The following is an 18,325-nucleotide window of genomic DNA, read 5'->3' as shown; positions in this document are numbered from 1 at the left end:
AGTTAACACAATTAGAGAATGTAGAAGAATTGACTGTTCTGATCATAGTTTCACTGTTATCTCTCTTCCTACAATACAGATAGTCATGGAATTCTGGACAAAATCATATCTTAATAAAAATATTCTCAGATTTGGGTCAGAGAAAAAAAAATCTCATGAAATGGGGGTCCATGGCCCTAATGTGGACTAAATTAGGGGTCCTTGATATGAACAAGCTTTTATTCTATATAAAGCAATATGGGGGGTAAACAGCTTTTTCCACAGAGTCTAAGCAAATAAAAAAAAGCCTAAAAAAAGTATGCTTTTAAACTCATGGGTGGCAAGTATTACTGAAAACATGTTTTTCTCTTCTTCAACAACTGACTGAGCTTGTCATCTATTGTGCAGCCTTAAATCTTTGTTCTGGAACATTCTCCCTTCCTGCAGGGGGTCCGGAGGGTTGCCAGAGAGGTTGAGAGAGGTGATGGCTGGTAAACACAGACCCAAGCAGAGTCCATAATTAGAGCAGAGAGCGGGCCTTGCCAAAACCAAGGCCAAGGGCTTTTACATGTCAACTTGTGTAAGGCTCATTTTAACTGGATGCCCAGTTTGTTAACGACTTGTCTTTGTTTCAGCGCTGAGACAACAGTCAACCGATTAAGAGTGAATGAAACAAATGAGATGTGAAGCTTGCATTAATATTCATTTGAGATTTATTCAGGTCATAATTACACATGGTTTGAATTAAATATTGTCCCTAAAATGTTGCACGAGGAACTGGCATGGCAGTGCAAACAATACAGTAGGCCTACAAATAAACGTGCTTTGATACAAGTCATTCCCATCTCGTTTGCCACAGACCAATGAGAACACGGGGATTCAGACATGATGCTCTAGTGACCCATAACCATTAGACGATCTGAAAAGAGGTTGGAAATATTAACAAATCTTCATATAAAAAAGTTATTGTAAAATAAAGCAGACCCTTGGGATAAATATTACAGTGCATAAAAGACATGCAGTCAACTTAAAAAGGGCTAAGGTTGGTAAGGTGTCGTCTACTCTACCACTACTTTAAAGTAGAAGATCTTGGTGGAGTAACATGCCACAGATATGGAAGGTTCGCAAAATATTGGCAGCTCAGTCAAATTACAATGTATCCACTACACAAAGAATACTAAAAATCAAGACCTTTTATCCTGCATTGTAGGAATAATTCCCTCCTATTTTTGCAGCAAAGACATGAGACAAGCCTCTGCTTTTTAGCATCCAACTGTACATAATCTTCAAAATGATACAATGCCATCATTTTCAAAATATTGCTAGCACATGGCTGGGCTACTGATGATAATAAAGTCTTAACATAGAGTAGTCAGGTCTAATTTTCTAATCAGTTAAAAGTATATCATTACAGTTCAAGTAAATAAAAAGAATGGGATCATTTAAAATCCAGTCCTCTACTCGTGATCTATTGCTACTGTATGCTCATGTTAAGTTCCAAAAAACACTCAAAACATAAGAGTAGATCACAATCAACTTAAACAGCCATATAAAAACTCCTAGGGGAGGGTATTTTTTACTAAATTCATTCTGGCATTTATACAACATTTGGTGCAAACAGATGACAGGGCTGTAATTGATGCTTTTGCTCTCCAAGAGAATATTTCTATATGGCATTGGTTAAAAAATTGGATCTTGCACATCCTTAAGAGTTAATCAGTAATGTATAACTAATACAGTAGAACACAGTTTTCTGGAAGATGTAGAAATAGTCTGTATTATGAACCAGTTTCTGCAGCAAGTTTGAAGATATACAACTTTTCCTTTTCCTAAAAAAAAGATTACAATTTCCACTTGAGAAAAGCTGGATCGTATTCCAAACAAGTTTCTAGCTGTGTCTCTCACGCTCAGTTCCAAAGCAGTCAGTCAGTTCTTAGAGCTTGAGCATGAAAAAGACTTCATTGTTGTCAGGGTCTGGGGAGGACTGGGACTGTCTAGGGGAGGGGGACCCCAGGGAGGTGAGCTGACTCAGCAGGTCCAGACTGGTGCAGGGACTCCGGGCCACGCAGCATGCCCCCTCGGGGTTCCCCCGCTCCTCGATGGGGCTCGCGCTACTGCCGCTACTAATGCTACCACTGAGGCTGATGCTTGAGTTCCTGCCCTGGACCAAGCCCTGTAGCCTCTGCCTTTCTTGAGCCTGCTTGGCCCTGTTTGCAATGTAGCGCACCCTGCTTTGGCTCCTCGAGGACGTCCTGCGCGTCAGGGGCTCGTCCGTGGCCTCGGCCTGGGACTCTCTAGGCCTGTTTTCGGGGGCGAAGTCGCTGGCGGTCAGGGGCTCCACGTCAGTCAGCCTCCGCAGCTGCTCGGTCAGGTCGCTGGGCGGCCGAGATCTCTGCGGGCTGCCCTTGCGGAGCTGGTCCCTCGTGGGTCTAACGATGAAGCTGCGGCTGATGCTGCGGTACTTGCTGTCAAAGTTACAGGAAATGTCGTCCGAGGTCAGATCCCCCAGGCTTTTTGACATGGAAGCCGCAGCAGAGGGGGCTGTAGCTGCTGAGGAGGGTCTGTTGGCCGCCGACTGCTTCAGCCCTTCCATGTAGAGCCGGCTCCAGGTGTGTCTCCTCTGGGTCGGTCTGTTGGGCGAGTCCGCGGCGGCTTCCCGGGGCGTCCGCAGGGGGCGAGGCTGCAGCTCGTCTTCTGGACACTCGCCCTGCCGGAGGTTGGGGTTCGACTTGCTCTTGCTGACCCGCAGGGCGTCGTAGGAGACCAACGCTGACCGACGGCAGTTGACCCAGGGAGGGTCGGAGGCACCGCCGGCCATGGGCAGGCTGGTGAGGCTCTTCCTGACCAGGTTAGGCAGGGACAGGTCGATGACGGTGTCACTGGAGGAGATGCTGGAGGAGGAGGACATGCTGTCTCGGTAGCTGCCTGGCTCCAGCTTGCTCCACAGGCGGTCGTTCATGGTAGCATCTGTGCAGACCTCCGGTACCGCCGACTGGCCCTGCCCAACCGAGGCTGCAGCCGCGCGAACATGTCCCTCGCTTTTGGCCCTCCTTACTGGTGTGTGTGATGGCAGACTGCTAAAAAGTGCTCTCCTGGCCTGGGCTGTCTGAGCTACAGAGACTACAGGGGTTTCAGTGGGAAGAGCCACAGCAGGAGGCTGCCCTCTATGGTCAAACTTAGGCCCTGCCATATCATTTTTCCTGTCTGTCTGAGTTCCTAGGGTTTCCTTCCGGTTTGGTATGTGCTCCATGGATGGTCGAGTGCCTTTGCTGGCCCAGGGGTCTTGACTGCACTGTGATGGAACAGTTTTGGAGTGTGGCTCCTGAGGAGGAAGGGGTGTCAGAGGGAATGAAGTGGTCCTGGGAAGGGTAAGGGGTTTGTTGCAATCTCCCTTCACTCTGACAGGACTGTCCATCGGTCCATTTGAAGGAACGGGCGATGGGAAGGCTGCGATTATTGCTGTGGATAGTGAGTGCAATGGTGGAGGTGGGGAATGACGTGAAGGTGGCTTGTCTTCTGGAGTGAAGGCAGAGCGAATGAGACGTCTGTTCCTGGCTTCTTCAGAGATTGGTGCAAGCAATGGAAGAGGGGGAACTGGTCTCTGCACTGTGGAACAGTCTGTAGAAAGACAAAGAGAACAAGGCAACAGTGAACATGTCATCCCCCAAGAAGTACACAAACACAGCGCTCCCCTGGGCCAATCAATGCAATTTTAAAAATGTCAGAATGGAGCAATGACACGCATCATTCCCCAAAGTTTCATCAAAATCAGTGGTGTCCGAGATATTGTGTGTGGCAGATGGATGAATGGACGGACTGGGGCCGATCCATTGTCCCCTGATTTCATCATGGGTGACAACAAATCACTAACTTCATCATTGAGACATTAAAAGTTACTTTATGAAGTAGCTTAATGCTTTAAGGAAAATTCAACTGTCAGACACTCTTACACTCTTATACCAATCTGTGATGTTTAGTGCATTCCAGGAATTATTTTGTGATTGTGTTGTCATTTACCTATTTGTTGTATTCATTTTTTCTCAACCTGCCTCGTCTACTTGTGCTTCAGTTAGTGATTTCCTGCAGAATGCCTTTTGACATCCCCAGTGAACTGGCCTGGACTTGTTGCATCCAGTGGTTGGTTTTAAGTGTAGGTGGAGAGAGCAACAACACTAGTGATAGCTTTAGCAATGGCAAGAGAGAGAGTGTTTCCAGTCGAGAAAATCGAGAGTTGCGCCCCTCACTCAAAACATACTGTGTCTTGCGGCTACGCTGCATTCTAGTCTATTGAGGCTTCTGTTGGTGGAGAAATCGGTGTCTCTTCCTCTTCTTTCTCCCGGTATGATTGTTGAATGCCGGGTACAAAATGGTGAGTCTGGAAAGAAGCTGTTTCTCTTCAATTCTGAGGGACCGACACCAAAACCTGATGTTCACCACTGATGTTTTAGATTGTTGAAATTTTTTCTCCTATTAAATTGTAGCTGCGCCGGAAATATCTCAACTCAAACAATCATGTCGTCTGCATTTGGCCACCAAACAACAAAATGGACCCAGGACTGCAAAATGCATTGCTCACAGCTGTTTTTTTAGGGTGGATTTGTCCTTTAAATGCTTACACAACAAGAATCTAATTTATAGAAATTCCTGCGAATAACTGGCCAATCGTAGATGACGTCATGTCGAGATAAACGGTAAATGTCGGGTTTACCGTCAGGTTTGCACCACCGATGTTCAGCAATCACACATGGAGCAATCCATCGTCAAAGAGGCAGAGATACCAATTTCTCCACAGACAGCTGCCTTGATAGACCCTAATGCAATGTAATGTTGCAAGACATGTTGTGTTTTGAGTAAGGGGCACGACTCTCGCTTTTCCTTGACAGGAAAAACTTGCACTCTTGCACCTACATGCACTATGCCTACTAAACGTCCCGGCATTAATATTCGAGGGAGAAATTATCCTTTAGGTTGCAATTCTTCACTTCCTGTGGGTGCAGAAGTGACCATACCCGACGCCAGAATTACATTTGGGCAATTAAGACAAATCTACAGTGTCTCAATTAGTGGGGATGGGACACTTTTCTCTGTTGCAGCCTCATTTTGTGATTTAGACTGCAGCTTCAAATATTGTCCAATTAAGAATTGTCTGAAAACGCTAATAAAAAATATACAAACATGAACAAACACAAATGATGATGCCACTCCCAGTGCCCATCTACCATCAACTAAGTCTTCCCATAACACAATTGAAAATGGTATACATTGTACACATTACAAGCTTTCATGAATTCTGGAGCTTATTCGGTTATAGTGGAGCCAAACTGAATCCCAAGTATTTCCACAGTGACTCTCCCTGGCTGGCTCTGCACCCTTATACACTGATGTGAACCGAGTGAATTAACCAAAGCTGGCATGGTGCCCTCATTACTTCCACTAATGTCGTTTTGAGTTAGTGCAGGGTCAGAAAAAGAGAAAAGGGAGTAGAATATAGATGCTTAATCCCGGCGTTCACAGAAAACAGAGCGGTGACATATGGGTCATGAAGGAAGCAGGCTGGCAGATAGAGAAGAGTGTGAAGGTGCAAGTGCACAGGATGCGTGCGACTGTTTACCTGGCTCTGGTCATCCCCTCAATTCTGCACTAGGAACAGAGAGAGCGTGCAAAAGGGACAGAAAGGAAAAAAGGAGTTTAGCACAATTGGAAAAGAGAGGGAGAGAGGAGGAGAGGAAACCACTCACAAGACAGAGAAAGCATATTAAAAAGAGAAGTATCACAAAAGGTATCACAGATTGCCTTCCAGATTTACATGAGAACAAACATTACAGCATTTGCTTTACACTGAAAAGAGAACCAGATCATCATTGCGTGATCTACTGTAACGTGTCTGGAAAATCTTAAATTCAACTCTTGAAACATACTTTTCCCCAGAAGGTTGAACTTGTGATACATTGATAGCGATCACATGACGAAATTGGAAAGATTAGGGGAGAGCGGGGGTGGGTAGGAACAGCTGGTGTTTATCAGGGAGTGGACTCCCCTGAAACATGTCATGTGAAGTAGGAGGACGGCGTCTTTTACTGGACCCAGCAGACAGGCCAGTGGTCATTACTTGAGGCTTGCAATTTCTAGTGCTTCTTTGGTATAAGACAGTGTACTGAAGTATGCAAAACCATGCATGTTTCAAGATTTGAATGTAAGATTAGACAACTATGTTGCGTAATCTTACGCTTATGGATACTGCTGTACTTTCACACTTTATACAAGAACAAGAATCTGTTTGTCAACAGATTTTATCACCATACTTCCTGCGACCATTGTGCTTTTTTTTTTTATTCTTAGCATTTTAATCTGTGGCAAAGACAAACTAACAGTATACTGTATACTGTATACACATTATCTTTGATTATCTTTGATATCTATCTTTGATACACATTATCTTTGATTCGGAGCCCCTAGCACAGCATCCCATCACAAAGAGATTTCAAACAAAATATACAAAAAGTACAGACCAAGTAAGCTACTCTTAACAGGAAGACTGCAGAAAAATGAATTTTAGGCTATTTTTAAATGCAAAGTTCTTGTAGGCTTAATTATTTTGAATTTTTTGTTGTGTTCCATCTCATAAGGAATTTCATAAGGAGAACCTTGTAGTTAGGTACATCGCTTAAACACTCAAAACATTTTTTCACCTGATCTTTAAGCTTGATTCTTGCAACAAAATTGGTCAAACTTTTTCCCAAAAGGCTGAACTTGTGTCACTTTAAAGCAATCACATAATGAACGTACTAACATTAGGGCAGAGTGGGGGTGTGTAGGAATAGCTAGTGTTGGTTGGTAACGTGGACTTGACTGGGGGAAACGTCATATGAAATGACGCTGGGGTCTTTATTTGAGGCTTACAGTTTAAAGTGCTGCTTTGGTTTTATACAATGATATTAGTGCATAGTATATAATTTATCAAGCAATCTAGTTAAACTGGAAAATATTGCTATTCATTTTGGGTTATACACTTACCAGTTCTTTCATCTGTCAAGCATGTGAGCGGGTTCAGGTGTTTTTAAAGGCAAAAGAATGCAAGCAAAACAACTTAATTGAAATATGAATTATTCTTTGATATCTTTTAAAGGTTTAAGTGAATGCTAGAGAAACAAATTGATGAGAAATTAAATTCTACCTGGTCATACTAGGACAAATTGATGGGTTAAGAAACTATGGCTCTAGATTTTAGGTCAAATCATCAGGGGCACATGGGATCACAAGGTGTGTTATTAAGAGATACACAGCAGAGGGACGCATTCTACAGCACGTGCTACAAAACCAGTGGTCTTGCGATGTATGGAGGCTAATTGGAGGGCTATTATCTGCATAAAGGGCGCACTACAGCCACTACAGCAGGTACTGGGTGACTGATAAGCAAGGCTGCATCAGTTACATCTTACCAGCGAAGAACATGGGGGATTTAGAGCGCAACTCTTCCATTTTCTGGGCAAACAGGGCGTTCATCTCACGCTGCAGGGTGCCTACAGCCCTCTTGCGGCTGTCAAGGACAGAATGTGGAGGCAGCATAGGGGGCAACTCGAGGCAGCCCAGGCTGCCGAAGCTGTCGCAGCTGCTAGCATCACTGAGTGACAGGCCGTCATCGGCATTACCGTTTGCAAACGGGGTGAGGGTTGAGCCGTAAGCGGCGCCATAGTTGGGGGGTGGTCCTTGCTGCCAGCGGAGGCTGGTCCTGCAGTCTGGTGTGAGTGTCGGCGCCGGCGTTACAGTGTTGGGGAAGCGTCTACGAGGAACGCTGCAGGACCGGGCGCTCCTCTCTGATGGGTCAGGTGGAGGAGGTCGGGTGTGGTGGGCGCCCAGAGTTTGCCGGGCTTTGAATCTGGGGAGGGCGATGGGCCGGAATACAGCCTGGGGCGAGTGTTGGAACTGGGCCTCTGGGTGGGACTTTAGGTGGGGTAGGGGCTGCTGTGAGTCTGGCTGGGCAGCTAGGGGCTGGGGCTTGGCTATGGGCTCTGGCTGAACCTGCCTGTTGGTCGAGGAGGAGAGGTTGCTTTTTTCTTGTCTCTCGCTGTCTCGCATTTTGGACCTATCTCCCTGCCTTTCCTCCACACAACACTTCCTTTCAGTCTCCGGACTCTCCTTGGAGCCGATAACACATGTGATGCAGTTGGAAGACACCCCCACCCTCCCTGAGCTGTTAAGCGCCACGCGGGCAAACATCCCCTGCTTCGCGTCCAGGGGGTCCTGGAAGTGCAGCCGACCGGCCCGCTTCAGGGGCTCGCTCATGGGACACCGAGGAACAAAGCGTGGGCTCTTACCTTTGCCCTCCTCGGGGTGAAAAGCCCCGTTGGTGTCGGGACGGTCCCAGGGGCCCATGGCTTGACGGGATGCCAGTGTGTCCCCGTTGTGGTGTCGTGGTGGCGTGGGCTGGTGGGAGGCGGCGGCGGCAGCCTTGTCTCTGTCCTCAGACTCTCGCTCCTCGCTGGCGCCCTCTGAGCTGTAGTCTTTGGTGTCGATGGCGATCTCCGGAAAGCCCTTCTTGACTTTGGGCTGGCCCTTGGTGGGCGCGCTGGCCGTGCGCCGCAGGAGGTGGGCGCCGAACGGGTGCTTACGGCTGTGCTGTGCAGCAGCATGGCTGTCCAGGGAAGCCTGCTTTGGGTTTCTGTGAAACAGCCCTTTTATGCCGCTGGCTGCCCTGGCCTGACAAAACACAAAAACCAGAATGAAATGGTCAAAACACACACAATGAATTTTAAGAAACCAAAAGACTCGTGAAAAGAAACCTCAGAAAAGACACCCATTTTAAAAAAAAACGTTTGCCATAATGCAGGTGGTTGTTACTGCATTATTGCGATAATAAATGGGTAGTTATTGTACAATGAACGTGCTTGAAAAACTAGTTTCAAAACTCTTAATTACATCGATATCCACACATTTATCCAAAACATTTTCTGCAATAACACTATCAGACAATACTACAATGTAAAACGGGTATCATAAACACATCCTATCAATATGATAGAATGTCACAACACAACATAATTACAATGGTTATTCAGCTGTAATCCATGCCGACTGACTTTGAATTCCATCTGGATTCAAGGTCTTAGCCACTGTTGTTAGACATGTTGAGGGTCAGACATTCTGTATAGCTGTAATCCCCGTAGGAAATAGTGTGTTAGTGTGATGGAATTATGAAAGCAGACGCTTGGAGACTACAAAGTTAAATGTTAATTGTTATTGTTGGTGATTGTTAATCCTGGCAACATTGAATCATGCTTAAGATAACATAACTTTATATATGGCATTTAAAATGTTACGTGAAAGCATTACTTTCACTGGTCTGACATTCAGAGTATGCAGACTTCACAAATGCAACAGTGTGTGGAGATGTCCTGTGCCATTAAGTACTGCATGGCAAGGTAAAAGGTCACAATGGTGAGGACAACGATGAGGACGATGATGAAGACATTCAGAGTGGGGACGGTGACACTGATGGCCGTGAAACTCGCACTTTGACAGCCACTCTCACAAATGACACTGGGCAATCTGTAGCACTATTTAAACCAACACACATAAATGTTAAGTGTGTTCTGCAGCCAACTGGAACTTTTCTGGGAGAAGGTATCGGATACGTTACCCAAGAATCCTTGCCATTTCTTGGACATCAGAAAACTTGTTTGTGTTTCAAGCATGCGAGTAACCCAATGTCATTTCAGCAACAATATGAAAGAAGTAGATCCAAATAGTCCGACTGTTGACAACTGGGTATAATGGTTTGCTGGACATCTATGTGTTCAATCAACAAGGCAGTGACAGTACAGACGAAAAGACAAGACAAGAAAGGAAGAAAAAAATAAGTCTTTGGTTGAGTGGAAAAAGGAGAAAATGGGCTAAATGCTGCAGAATGTGTCAGACAGGGAGCTGAACAAGCACTCATTACCAAGCTACCAGAATGTGGGACTCCACAAACTTCAGATCGCCATCTGAGCTGGAGTGTGAAACCGGCTTAAATTTAACAAAACATTGCCTTGAAGCACTACACTTTAAAACCTGATAAAAGCTAAAATGCTACATTCACAACCCCCCCCCCCCAAAAAAAGGATCTACTGTATAGAGCCATGATTTAAAAACCTGATCCTTAAAAGTGCAAAAGATAAAAAAAAAAAAAAAGATACCAATTCGAGATCGGTGTTACTGTATGGTTGAAATGGCGTCCTCTGGGATTTTCATTGATTGGGAAAGAAAAAAAAAATAAAAAGACGACGCAATATGATAAAAAAAACAAAAAAAAGGCAGTGATGAAAAGAGAGATAGATGTCCTCAAAGGCACTGGAATTGTATACCCCTGCAGTGCAGTATGCTGGGGAAAAAAAAACTCCTGAGTTAAGGGGAAAAAAATGCTCTCTGCAAAAAAAAAAAAAAACAGAAGTCATTGCAGCTTGGCAGATTCCCTGACTCACACGCTTGCTCTTCTCTCTCTTCTAATGCCGCAGGTTAGTGACATTGGATCTACTTTGGGGTCAGTGACGATGCAGGCGGGTCAAGCTTTCTTCACAACTCATGTGAAGCATGAGTTGGCCTTTTATTTTTGGAATGTTTGCAATTGGCTGACGAAAGGGTGTGTGGGGGGGAGGGGTCATTTAGGTGGCAAAGAGGGTGGTGGTGGAGGGGGGGGGGGGGGGGTCGGGGGGGCGTGTGGCTCATGCAAGATGCCGATTGGGTCTCACTACACCTGAGTTTTGAATGGCAGCTTCAGGGCTCCTAACAATTTCCTGCCTCTAAACGCAGCATTTGGAAAAAGAGGGGTCCACTGAAAACACAAACAAGACAGAGGAAGAGAGCAATAATCAGAGAGGAGGAGGATGAAAGACAGCAGAAGAGAGAGGGGGGGGGAGAGATAGAGAGAAAGAGTGAGAGGAAGCACACGCACAGTAACAGCGGAGGAAAAGGAAGTTCAAAGCCAAAGACAACGCGAACAACAGAGTGGTCATTTACAGCGTGGCTGAAGACAGTTGAGAGTATTGAAATCAAACTCCTGAAAGCCTGTGTGTCGATAGCAGAGATTTCATTATTTATGACCAAAGAATACAGAGAAATGACTGCAATAATACACAAAGCTGATAACAATCTATGATTATATCTAATCTGCTGCGATCCCATTTTCATTTCGCTGTGCACTTGTGTCAGGTGGAATGACAATAAAGTTGAACACTGAAGCCCATTTTAGTGAAACTATCCAATGAAGTGTTTCCCATGCACATAACTGCGGCAATATAACTAAAACATAGCAGAGGTACGGCTATTTGTTGACATGACTCCAAATTAACCAAGAAACAATTTCGGAACTTCATTTCTTTTCTTGATTTTCTTTGTGTTTTTTCAACATTTGCTCTTGTCAGCTGGTCCATAAAGGTAGTAGTGGAGGAAACTCTGGTTTTAGAGGAATGATCGACATCAATAGTCAGTAATAGAAAGCCCCGCAGCCAATGGGAGAATCAATGGGAACACACAGATCGCACAGATGGTCTATTGGGCTATTTCCCCCTGACATTTCCAAATACATTTTTGGGATATTTTTTACTCAATTTTTCTAGTCCATGTCTTTTCTAGGTTTTCCATTACTTGAGGAACCCTGTATAGTGCTGACATTTTTGTGTTTTAGCGCTCATTAACAGACCCTGATTGTAGTTTCAAACAATCTCACAACAACTGGGGATTTAAGCTATATGATTTCAGAAAGTGGTCATTTTTTGGAAAGTGTGTGTGTGTTTGTGTACAGGCAGATCTTTATGAAGTCATGCTGGCAGTAGTCGGCCGTCTCTCTCGGTGGTACCTACCTTACCAGTGATGTCATTCACAGCTACATGAACAAAGATAGAGGCCTCCTCCATACCTTCCAAGTAAACGTGGCGATGACCTGCATACAAACATGCAAGCATTATCAAACACGCCATCTTGTTTCAAACTGTTGTCAATCAGCAGTGAAACTAATAGATACTTCAACATGCAAGCCCCAAATACAGACAAAAAGCTTCTGGTGAACGATCGAGGGTTTCACCAATATGGGATTTTGTAGGCCGACACAAATATTTTTGGATCAAAGCTGCCGGTAGCTGATATTGAATATATTTTAAATTTGACTACTTTCATGTCAAACAAATTCCAAATATTAAAAGTATTCAGTGTTTCCCCCAGAATTTTATTCTCGTCAGGGTGGAAAAGCCTCTGAAACAGCATTTGGACCATGGGACACTAAAACTCTCCACTGAAACCCAGGATGATGATAGTAATAATAAAACATATCTGTGCATACATGTTTGCCAGTCAAAATGTCTCATTAGAATCAATTAAGGTTAAATTCTTCCCATAGACAACCAGTGTAGGATTGATCAATTCGACAATAAATATGTAATCAATCAAACTGCATCATATCCATCATGTCAGAGGTGGACGACACTGACTTGGACAATATCTGATTTTTTAAATAAAAAGCCAATATCAGCCCCGTATATCAGCAAACCAATATATCAATCTAGTGTGTCCTTACTCCTCTTACTCTGCAGCCCTCACCTAAGTGAATTTCCATGTCTATGGACCAATAAAGCATCAGATCTTACTCAACGGCACTTGAGTAGAGTCGAAAACGTCGAAAACAGCACTAAAAAGGTTTTAGAGGTCAGCGCGGGAACGTGACCCGGGGAGAGGTGGGGGAGTGGATCGATCGGCTCCGTCTAAACACCGGTCGGGGGGCGACGAACAGGTGCTTTACGGTGCCTTACCTGGGATCATGCTGTTGAAGGCGATGGTGCGCTGGCCGATGAAGTCCTGACCGATGGGGTCATGGTCCCACACTAAGAAACGCACCAGGGCCAGCTCCGGCATGTGGAGGGTGAACTCCAGAGTCTCCTCCCACATCGGGTTGAACCCTGCGCGGGAGGGGGATGGAGGGATGGGGGGGGGGGGGGGGGGGGAGAAAGGGGTAGAGGGAGGACAGAAGAGGAGAAATTGAGAGAGACGGCAGGAGAGAGCGTGTGACAGAAACAAATAGGGGAGAAGGGAAAGTGAGGGGCGAGTGAGGCGCATAAACAGTGAGGAGAGAGAGAGAGGAAGAGTGATAGAGATGGAGAGAGAGTGGACAGTCCAGGAGGGAGTTGGAGAGCGAGCTCAGCAGTCATGAATAATTCAGGGTGTGTGTGTGTGTGTGTGTGCAGCCAGAGAGGTGCTGCCTGTGCACATCTCCCCATGCTGAGCTCATCCATTATACATCAGAACCCATACAGACAGATAGCTCGAGTGTACACACACACACACACACACACGAATAGACAGAGTCATATTCAACACATGCATCGCTCCCAACCACCACATACATGCATTAATCACATGTCACAGTCACACCGCAACAAACCACATGCAAACACTAAGAAATCCTGTGTGGTTCAATTCCCACAGCAGCCAGCTAGCCATGTTTATTCGCTCATTGTAGTGAAAAGCACTTTGGGGGGGGGGACATTTTGGATTTAATTTGTATTCAGTCCAAACAAAACACTGGCTATGTTAACATGCACAGAGACAATAAGCAATAGGCTTAATTGTAGACGGGGAGGCTCGGCTCCACACTGTGACACAATAAGACAAATGTGACAAAAATCATTGCCTGCATGTATAACTAGGCTGCTTTCATTGGTATGTGGTGTCTAATTAGTTAGAAGCAATTTAAATAGGTTTTTACTGTCTTTGAAATCTATTTGACATGTTTGTCAAGTAAAACCAAAGATGCCATGGAGGGAGAGGGAGGACAGGAAGCAGCATGGTTTACACTGCCCGTCAAAAGTTTGGACACGCCACTTTTTCTTTATTTTTTACCATTTTCCACATTTTAGAATAGTAAAGACATCAAAACTATGAAATAACACAAACGGAGCAGTGACCAAAAAAGTGTTACACAAATCAAAACTATTTAGATTCTTTAAAGTAGCCGCCCTTTGCCTTGATGGAAAGGCAAAGGCTTTGGAAAGAAGTTCGTATATAGGCATCAACTTCACTATTTATATTTGTCTAAGAAACTAATCAAGCATTTAAGCATAAGCCTTTAGATCAAAATGGCTTTGAGATAATGAAAAACATAGTACATTCAATCAGGTGGATCCAAACTTTTGAGGGGCAGTGTATGTGGTGAAACGTGGTCTTGGAGGCTCCTCTTCATCTCGAATGTGGTCTTCAATGTTTACAGTAGTTATACCAAAGTATCAAAGAGCGAGGGGGAATATTCTGTTAACTGGATTATTCATGGTAACAGGGAGACTCAATCACAGATTATCAAAGCCTCATGGAAACAGATAATTCTGAATAAGACCTGAACCACAGTATGGACAATAGCCGGGTTACTCTGGCGTGGAAACATATCCACTGAAACATCTACTGGATCAGAGTGCAGCACTGATTAAAATTTCCATCCAGCTCACCGTTGTCGTCCACCACCCTGGTCTGCACCTTGCAGCAGTCCACTGGCAGGCCGATGATCTCCACCTCCACGAAGGGATCGATGATCTGACAGACATAAGTAGGACATAGTATTCGTAGTAAGTCGTCACTTAATACTCTAGTTGTTCTGATGTGAAATTCCATGACTTTTCCATGAGTTTCCATTTCTTCCTGGTTTGTTTAAGTTTTTCCAGAAACCCTCGGAGTGAGGTCATTTTTGCAAACAGAGGGCATTTTGCCGGTCGTCACTTCAAAGGGCTAGTTTAGGGTTAGGATTTGGGATTAGGTTTAAGATTAGAATTAATATTAGGTTGAGGTTTGGGTAAGGATTAGGGATGGGACGATATGCTTATCTCACGATACGTGATATGGGGTTCCCGATTCGATACAACCACGATACGATGTAGTAAATAAAAGTTCAATGACAACAAAGTATAACTGTGCAGAATTATGTTTATTTCTGACCCACAAATCTTTCTAGCGATGGCATGGGCTTGCTAGAATGTAAACAACAATTTAAAAATCTCATTACAAAGTGCATATAATATAATTTTTAATGGATTGTGATGTGGAGGCCGTCTCATTTGTGATTACTACAGTTGTGTAAAATGCAATATCGTGATTAAATTTTCTGCCCCACGATACGCAACGTCGCATTTTGGCATTGTAATATATTGAATTTCGATATATGTGGTCCCATCCCTAGCAAGGATTAAGGTTAAGGTTATTTTAGGATTAGGATTTAGGGTTAAGATTACAATTAGGTTTAGGGGTTAGGGAATAAATCTAGTCAATATTAGGTCCTCACAGGTATAGTAATACCAGGATGTGTGTATGTGTGTGTGTGTCCTACCTCTCCCCTATCCCCTAGCATGGAGTCTTTGGGTTTGGGCAGCTGCTGCCCACTAATGATCTTCAAGACCAGTTGTTTCCTCATCTGGCCTGGTAGCGGGTCCTCCAAATTGGGGTTAAAGGCACCTATGGTGGACAGAAAAGGACAAAAACACTCATATATAAAAACACTCATATTTTATGAAAATATTCAGGGGTCTTTACATATGACCATTTTAACCCATTTTAATATGTACTCCAATTTATGTCTGAACAGTGCTTGAAATTGCAAAATCAAAATATTCATGCTATCCCTATGTTAAAAATGACATGAATGAATCCATGTGTATGAGCTGACCTTCGCACATGCAGGCGGGCTTGAGGATGTAGCCACAGTTGCCATTGCTGTAGAACTTGGCTCTGTTCAGCTGGAGGACCCGGCCCTCTGACTGGTAGTTCAATGCCACTGAAATCAAATCAATTCATTATCGTCGCTAGGTTGAACTAGCGGATGCAATTGCTCAAAATTACTGCAAGAAGTACTGTTTACAAAGTGCTTTAACAATCAAATAAAAGTAGTAAGAGTAGTACTAGTAATAGTAGTTTAGCAGTATCAGTAGTGATAGAGGATGACTAGAGCCTGGTTACCTTTAGTCTTCAGATTAGACTTTGGCTCATATTATATATCATATATGTCTGTGATATAGCTTGGGTTCAAACCTAACAGTGCTTTAAAAGTGACCATTGAAAACTCAAAAATCAATTCTAAACCTAACAGGTAACCAGCAATGTGATTTGGTCTGTTTGTACCAGTGAAAATCTTTAACATTTGATCATTCTGAACAAGCTGGAGACATGAAAGACACTGTGGGTTGATGCCAGAATAAAGAGTGAGAGCGGCGTTGATGTGCGGTGCACCCCCCTCCCCATACCAAGCTGGCATCCGGCATTCCAGAAGGGCTGGGGGTTGAAGTTGGAAGAGTCCACGCGGTAAGAGGAGGGGTAGATGCGGGAGAGCTGCTGCTGGTTGAAGTGGATGAAGGAGGTGGCTTTCTGCTGCATGATCTGGTGGGCTTTCGTCTCGCTCAGCGACGACACCTGCCAACTGCAGCTGGCTGCAAAGGACGACACATTGACATCTGGACTTTAGGTCGGTTCATTTTCTTCACTAGGCACTCGTAGCATTGGGGGAATACGTTTCTAGATTTGCCATTCAGTTAAAAGGCTATTATCGAGTACGGTTCGACTGATTTTTAAAGGCCAAGCTGCAGAGAGACAATACTTTGCGCCGATATACAGGACCTTTATATTTGACCATTTTCATGCCCAAAAATAAACAAGACTACAAGTATTCAGTGTTTTCCCCAGAATTTTATTCTTGTTAGGGTGGAAAAGCCTGTGAAACAGCATTTAAACTCTCCACTGAAACCCATGATAAAACCAAGAGTAAGAATAATATTTATGAATACTTGAAAACTAATCAAAATTTCACATTAGAATCAATTTAGCCTCACAAGCCAGATGAGTCATTAAAAGACAAACAAATAACTGAAGGCTTTTCTCAGGAGATGTTTTCACTCTTCTCCCCAACAGATTCAGTATGTCGCATACAAATGGCAAATATATTGTTCCAAAGTGCTGAGCTATGTAACATTGTCTACCAGCTAACCTTGTGATTTCCATGACAGTGGTGCTTGAACGCTTGTTATACGACTCGTTCTGATTTGTTTGAGCATTTAGTATAAGGCGAGGCGACAATCCCCCTGAGGGAAATCGCTCCCAGGGAGAGGGAGGCCAGACGTGTCTTGCGATCAACTCGCAAACTGCATCATATCCATCATATTAGAGATGGACATTTTTATAAAAGCCCAATATCAGCCCCATATACCAGCAAACCCATATATCCGTCTAACCCGATTATGAAGGTACCCATTTGTTTGAATGAGAAAAGCTGACAGTGCTGCAGATAGAAGTTTATCCCAGTGGGTGGAGCTGCTCACCTTGTGCCTCAATATCATGGAGGCCCACAGACCGGGTGTATTTGACCAGGTCGGACAGAGCTCTGGACAGCTTCATAGTCTTCTTCTTCCTAAAAGGTCAAAGGTTAAAAAATGACTCTCACATGGAAACAACAGAACAGGGCACATTTATTTTCTCACTCATAGACTCTTAGTCAAAACATATGGCACAGATCAACTAAACGACTAAATGCATTTGTGTTTTTGTTGGCCTGTAGTGATTATGTTTCAGCTGATATGGCTTTTGAAGGCCGATACAGATATTTTGTGTATCAAATCAATCATATTTTACCATTTTCATGCAGAAAAATGATAAGTACTCAGCATTTCCACCAGAACTTTATTCTTGTCTGGGTGCCTCTGAAACAGCATTTAGACCATGGGACACTAAAACTCTCCATTGAAAACTAGGATGATAATGCACACTTAAGTGGAATCCAGTCATTACATTACATTCATTTTGCATTACAATTCATTAAAGTTAAGGACTTCCCATAGACAACCAGATCAATTCTACAATATGTAATCAAACAAACTGCATCATCTGATTGTTGATAAAAGGCCAATATCGCCCCCATATATCAATCCAAGTCCAGTAATTATGTCATCAAATTATTGGACTGTCAGCCAACTGTTAAACAGTAAAAATAGTTTACTTTTTAATATTGACAGCCATAAAGAAAGACTGGTAGTCAGTTAGGTGTATCTGATGTGCCATGTTTATCTACATATTGACTAGTAGATCATATGGAGATCAAGTCAATTTTCACTGCATGGTATCTATCACTAGATGAAGGGTTTTACAGCAAAATGCTATATTTCCAGTTTGGTGGGGAAAAATTTTTTACCTTGCCCAATAATCAGCCATTGGTTTTACATGTAGGTGGAGAGAGCAATAACAATAGTGATAGTAATGGCAAGAGAGCTAGAGAGTTTCCAGTTGGGAAAAAGCTAAAGTAGCGGCCATCACTCAAAACACAACATGTCTTGCAGCTGCATTGCATTATGGACTA

At 43.8% G+C, this 18,325-nt stretch overlaps 1 protein-coding gene across 1 annotated transcript in view; it reads right to left on the bottom strand.

Annotated features, from left to right (window-relative positions):
- Nucleotides 1-691: 691 nt before the first annotated feature.
- plch2a (phospholipase C, eta 2a) overlaps nucleotides 692-18,325 on the bottom strand; it is a 174,857-nt gene continuing 157,223 nt past the window's right edge. Inside the window, exons 15-23 of the mRNA XM_078288213.1 lie at nucleotides 17,295-17,383; nucleotides 16,227-16,409; nucleotides 15,653-15,760; nucleotides 15,317-15,441; nucleotides 14,445-14,529; nucleotides 12,759-12,905; nucleotides 11,817-11,896; nucleotides 8,295-8,676; nucleotides 692-3,597 (exon numbers count right to left, since the gene is read on the bottom strand). Of these exons, the coding sequence (XP_078144339.1) occupies nucleotides 1,913-3,597; nucleotides 8,295-8,676; nucleotides 11,817-11,896; nucleotides 12,759-12,905; nucleotides 14,445-14,529; nucleotides 15,317-15,441; nucleotides 15,653-15,760; nucleotides 16,227-16,409; nucleotides 17,295-17,383 (2,884 nt within the window). The 3' untranslated portion in view covers nucleotides 692-1,912. The remainder of the gene's footprint in view (nucleotides 3,598-8,294; nucleotides 8,677-11,816; nucleotides 11,897-12,758; nucleotides 12,906-14,444; nucleotides 14,530-15,316; nucleotides 15,442-15,652; nucleotides 15,761-16,226; nucleotides 16,410-17,294; nucleotides 17,384-18,325) is intronic.

The sequence above is a fragment of the Centroberyx gerrardi genome, chromosome 14 (assembly GCF_048128805.1).
Source record: "Centroberyx gerrardi isolate f3 chromosome 14, fCenGer3.hap1.cur.20231027, whole genome shotgun sequence".
NCBI classification, from domain to species: Eukaryota; Metazoa; Chordata; class Actinopteri; order Beryciformes; family Berycidae; genus Centroberyx; species Centroberyx gerrardi.
This window is presented reverse-complemented; position numbering and strand designations above follow the sequence as displayed.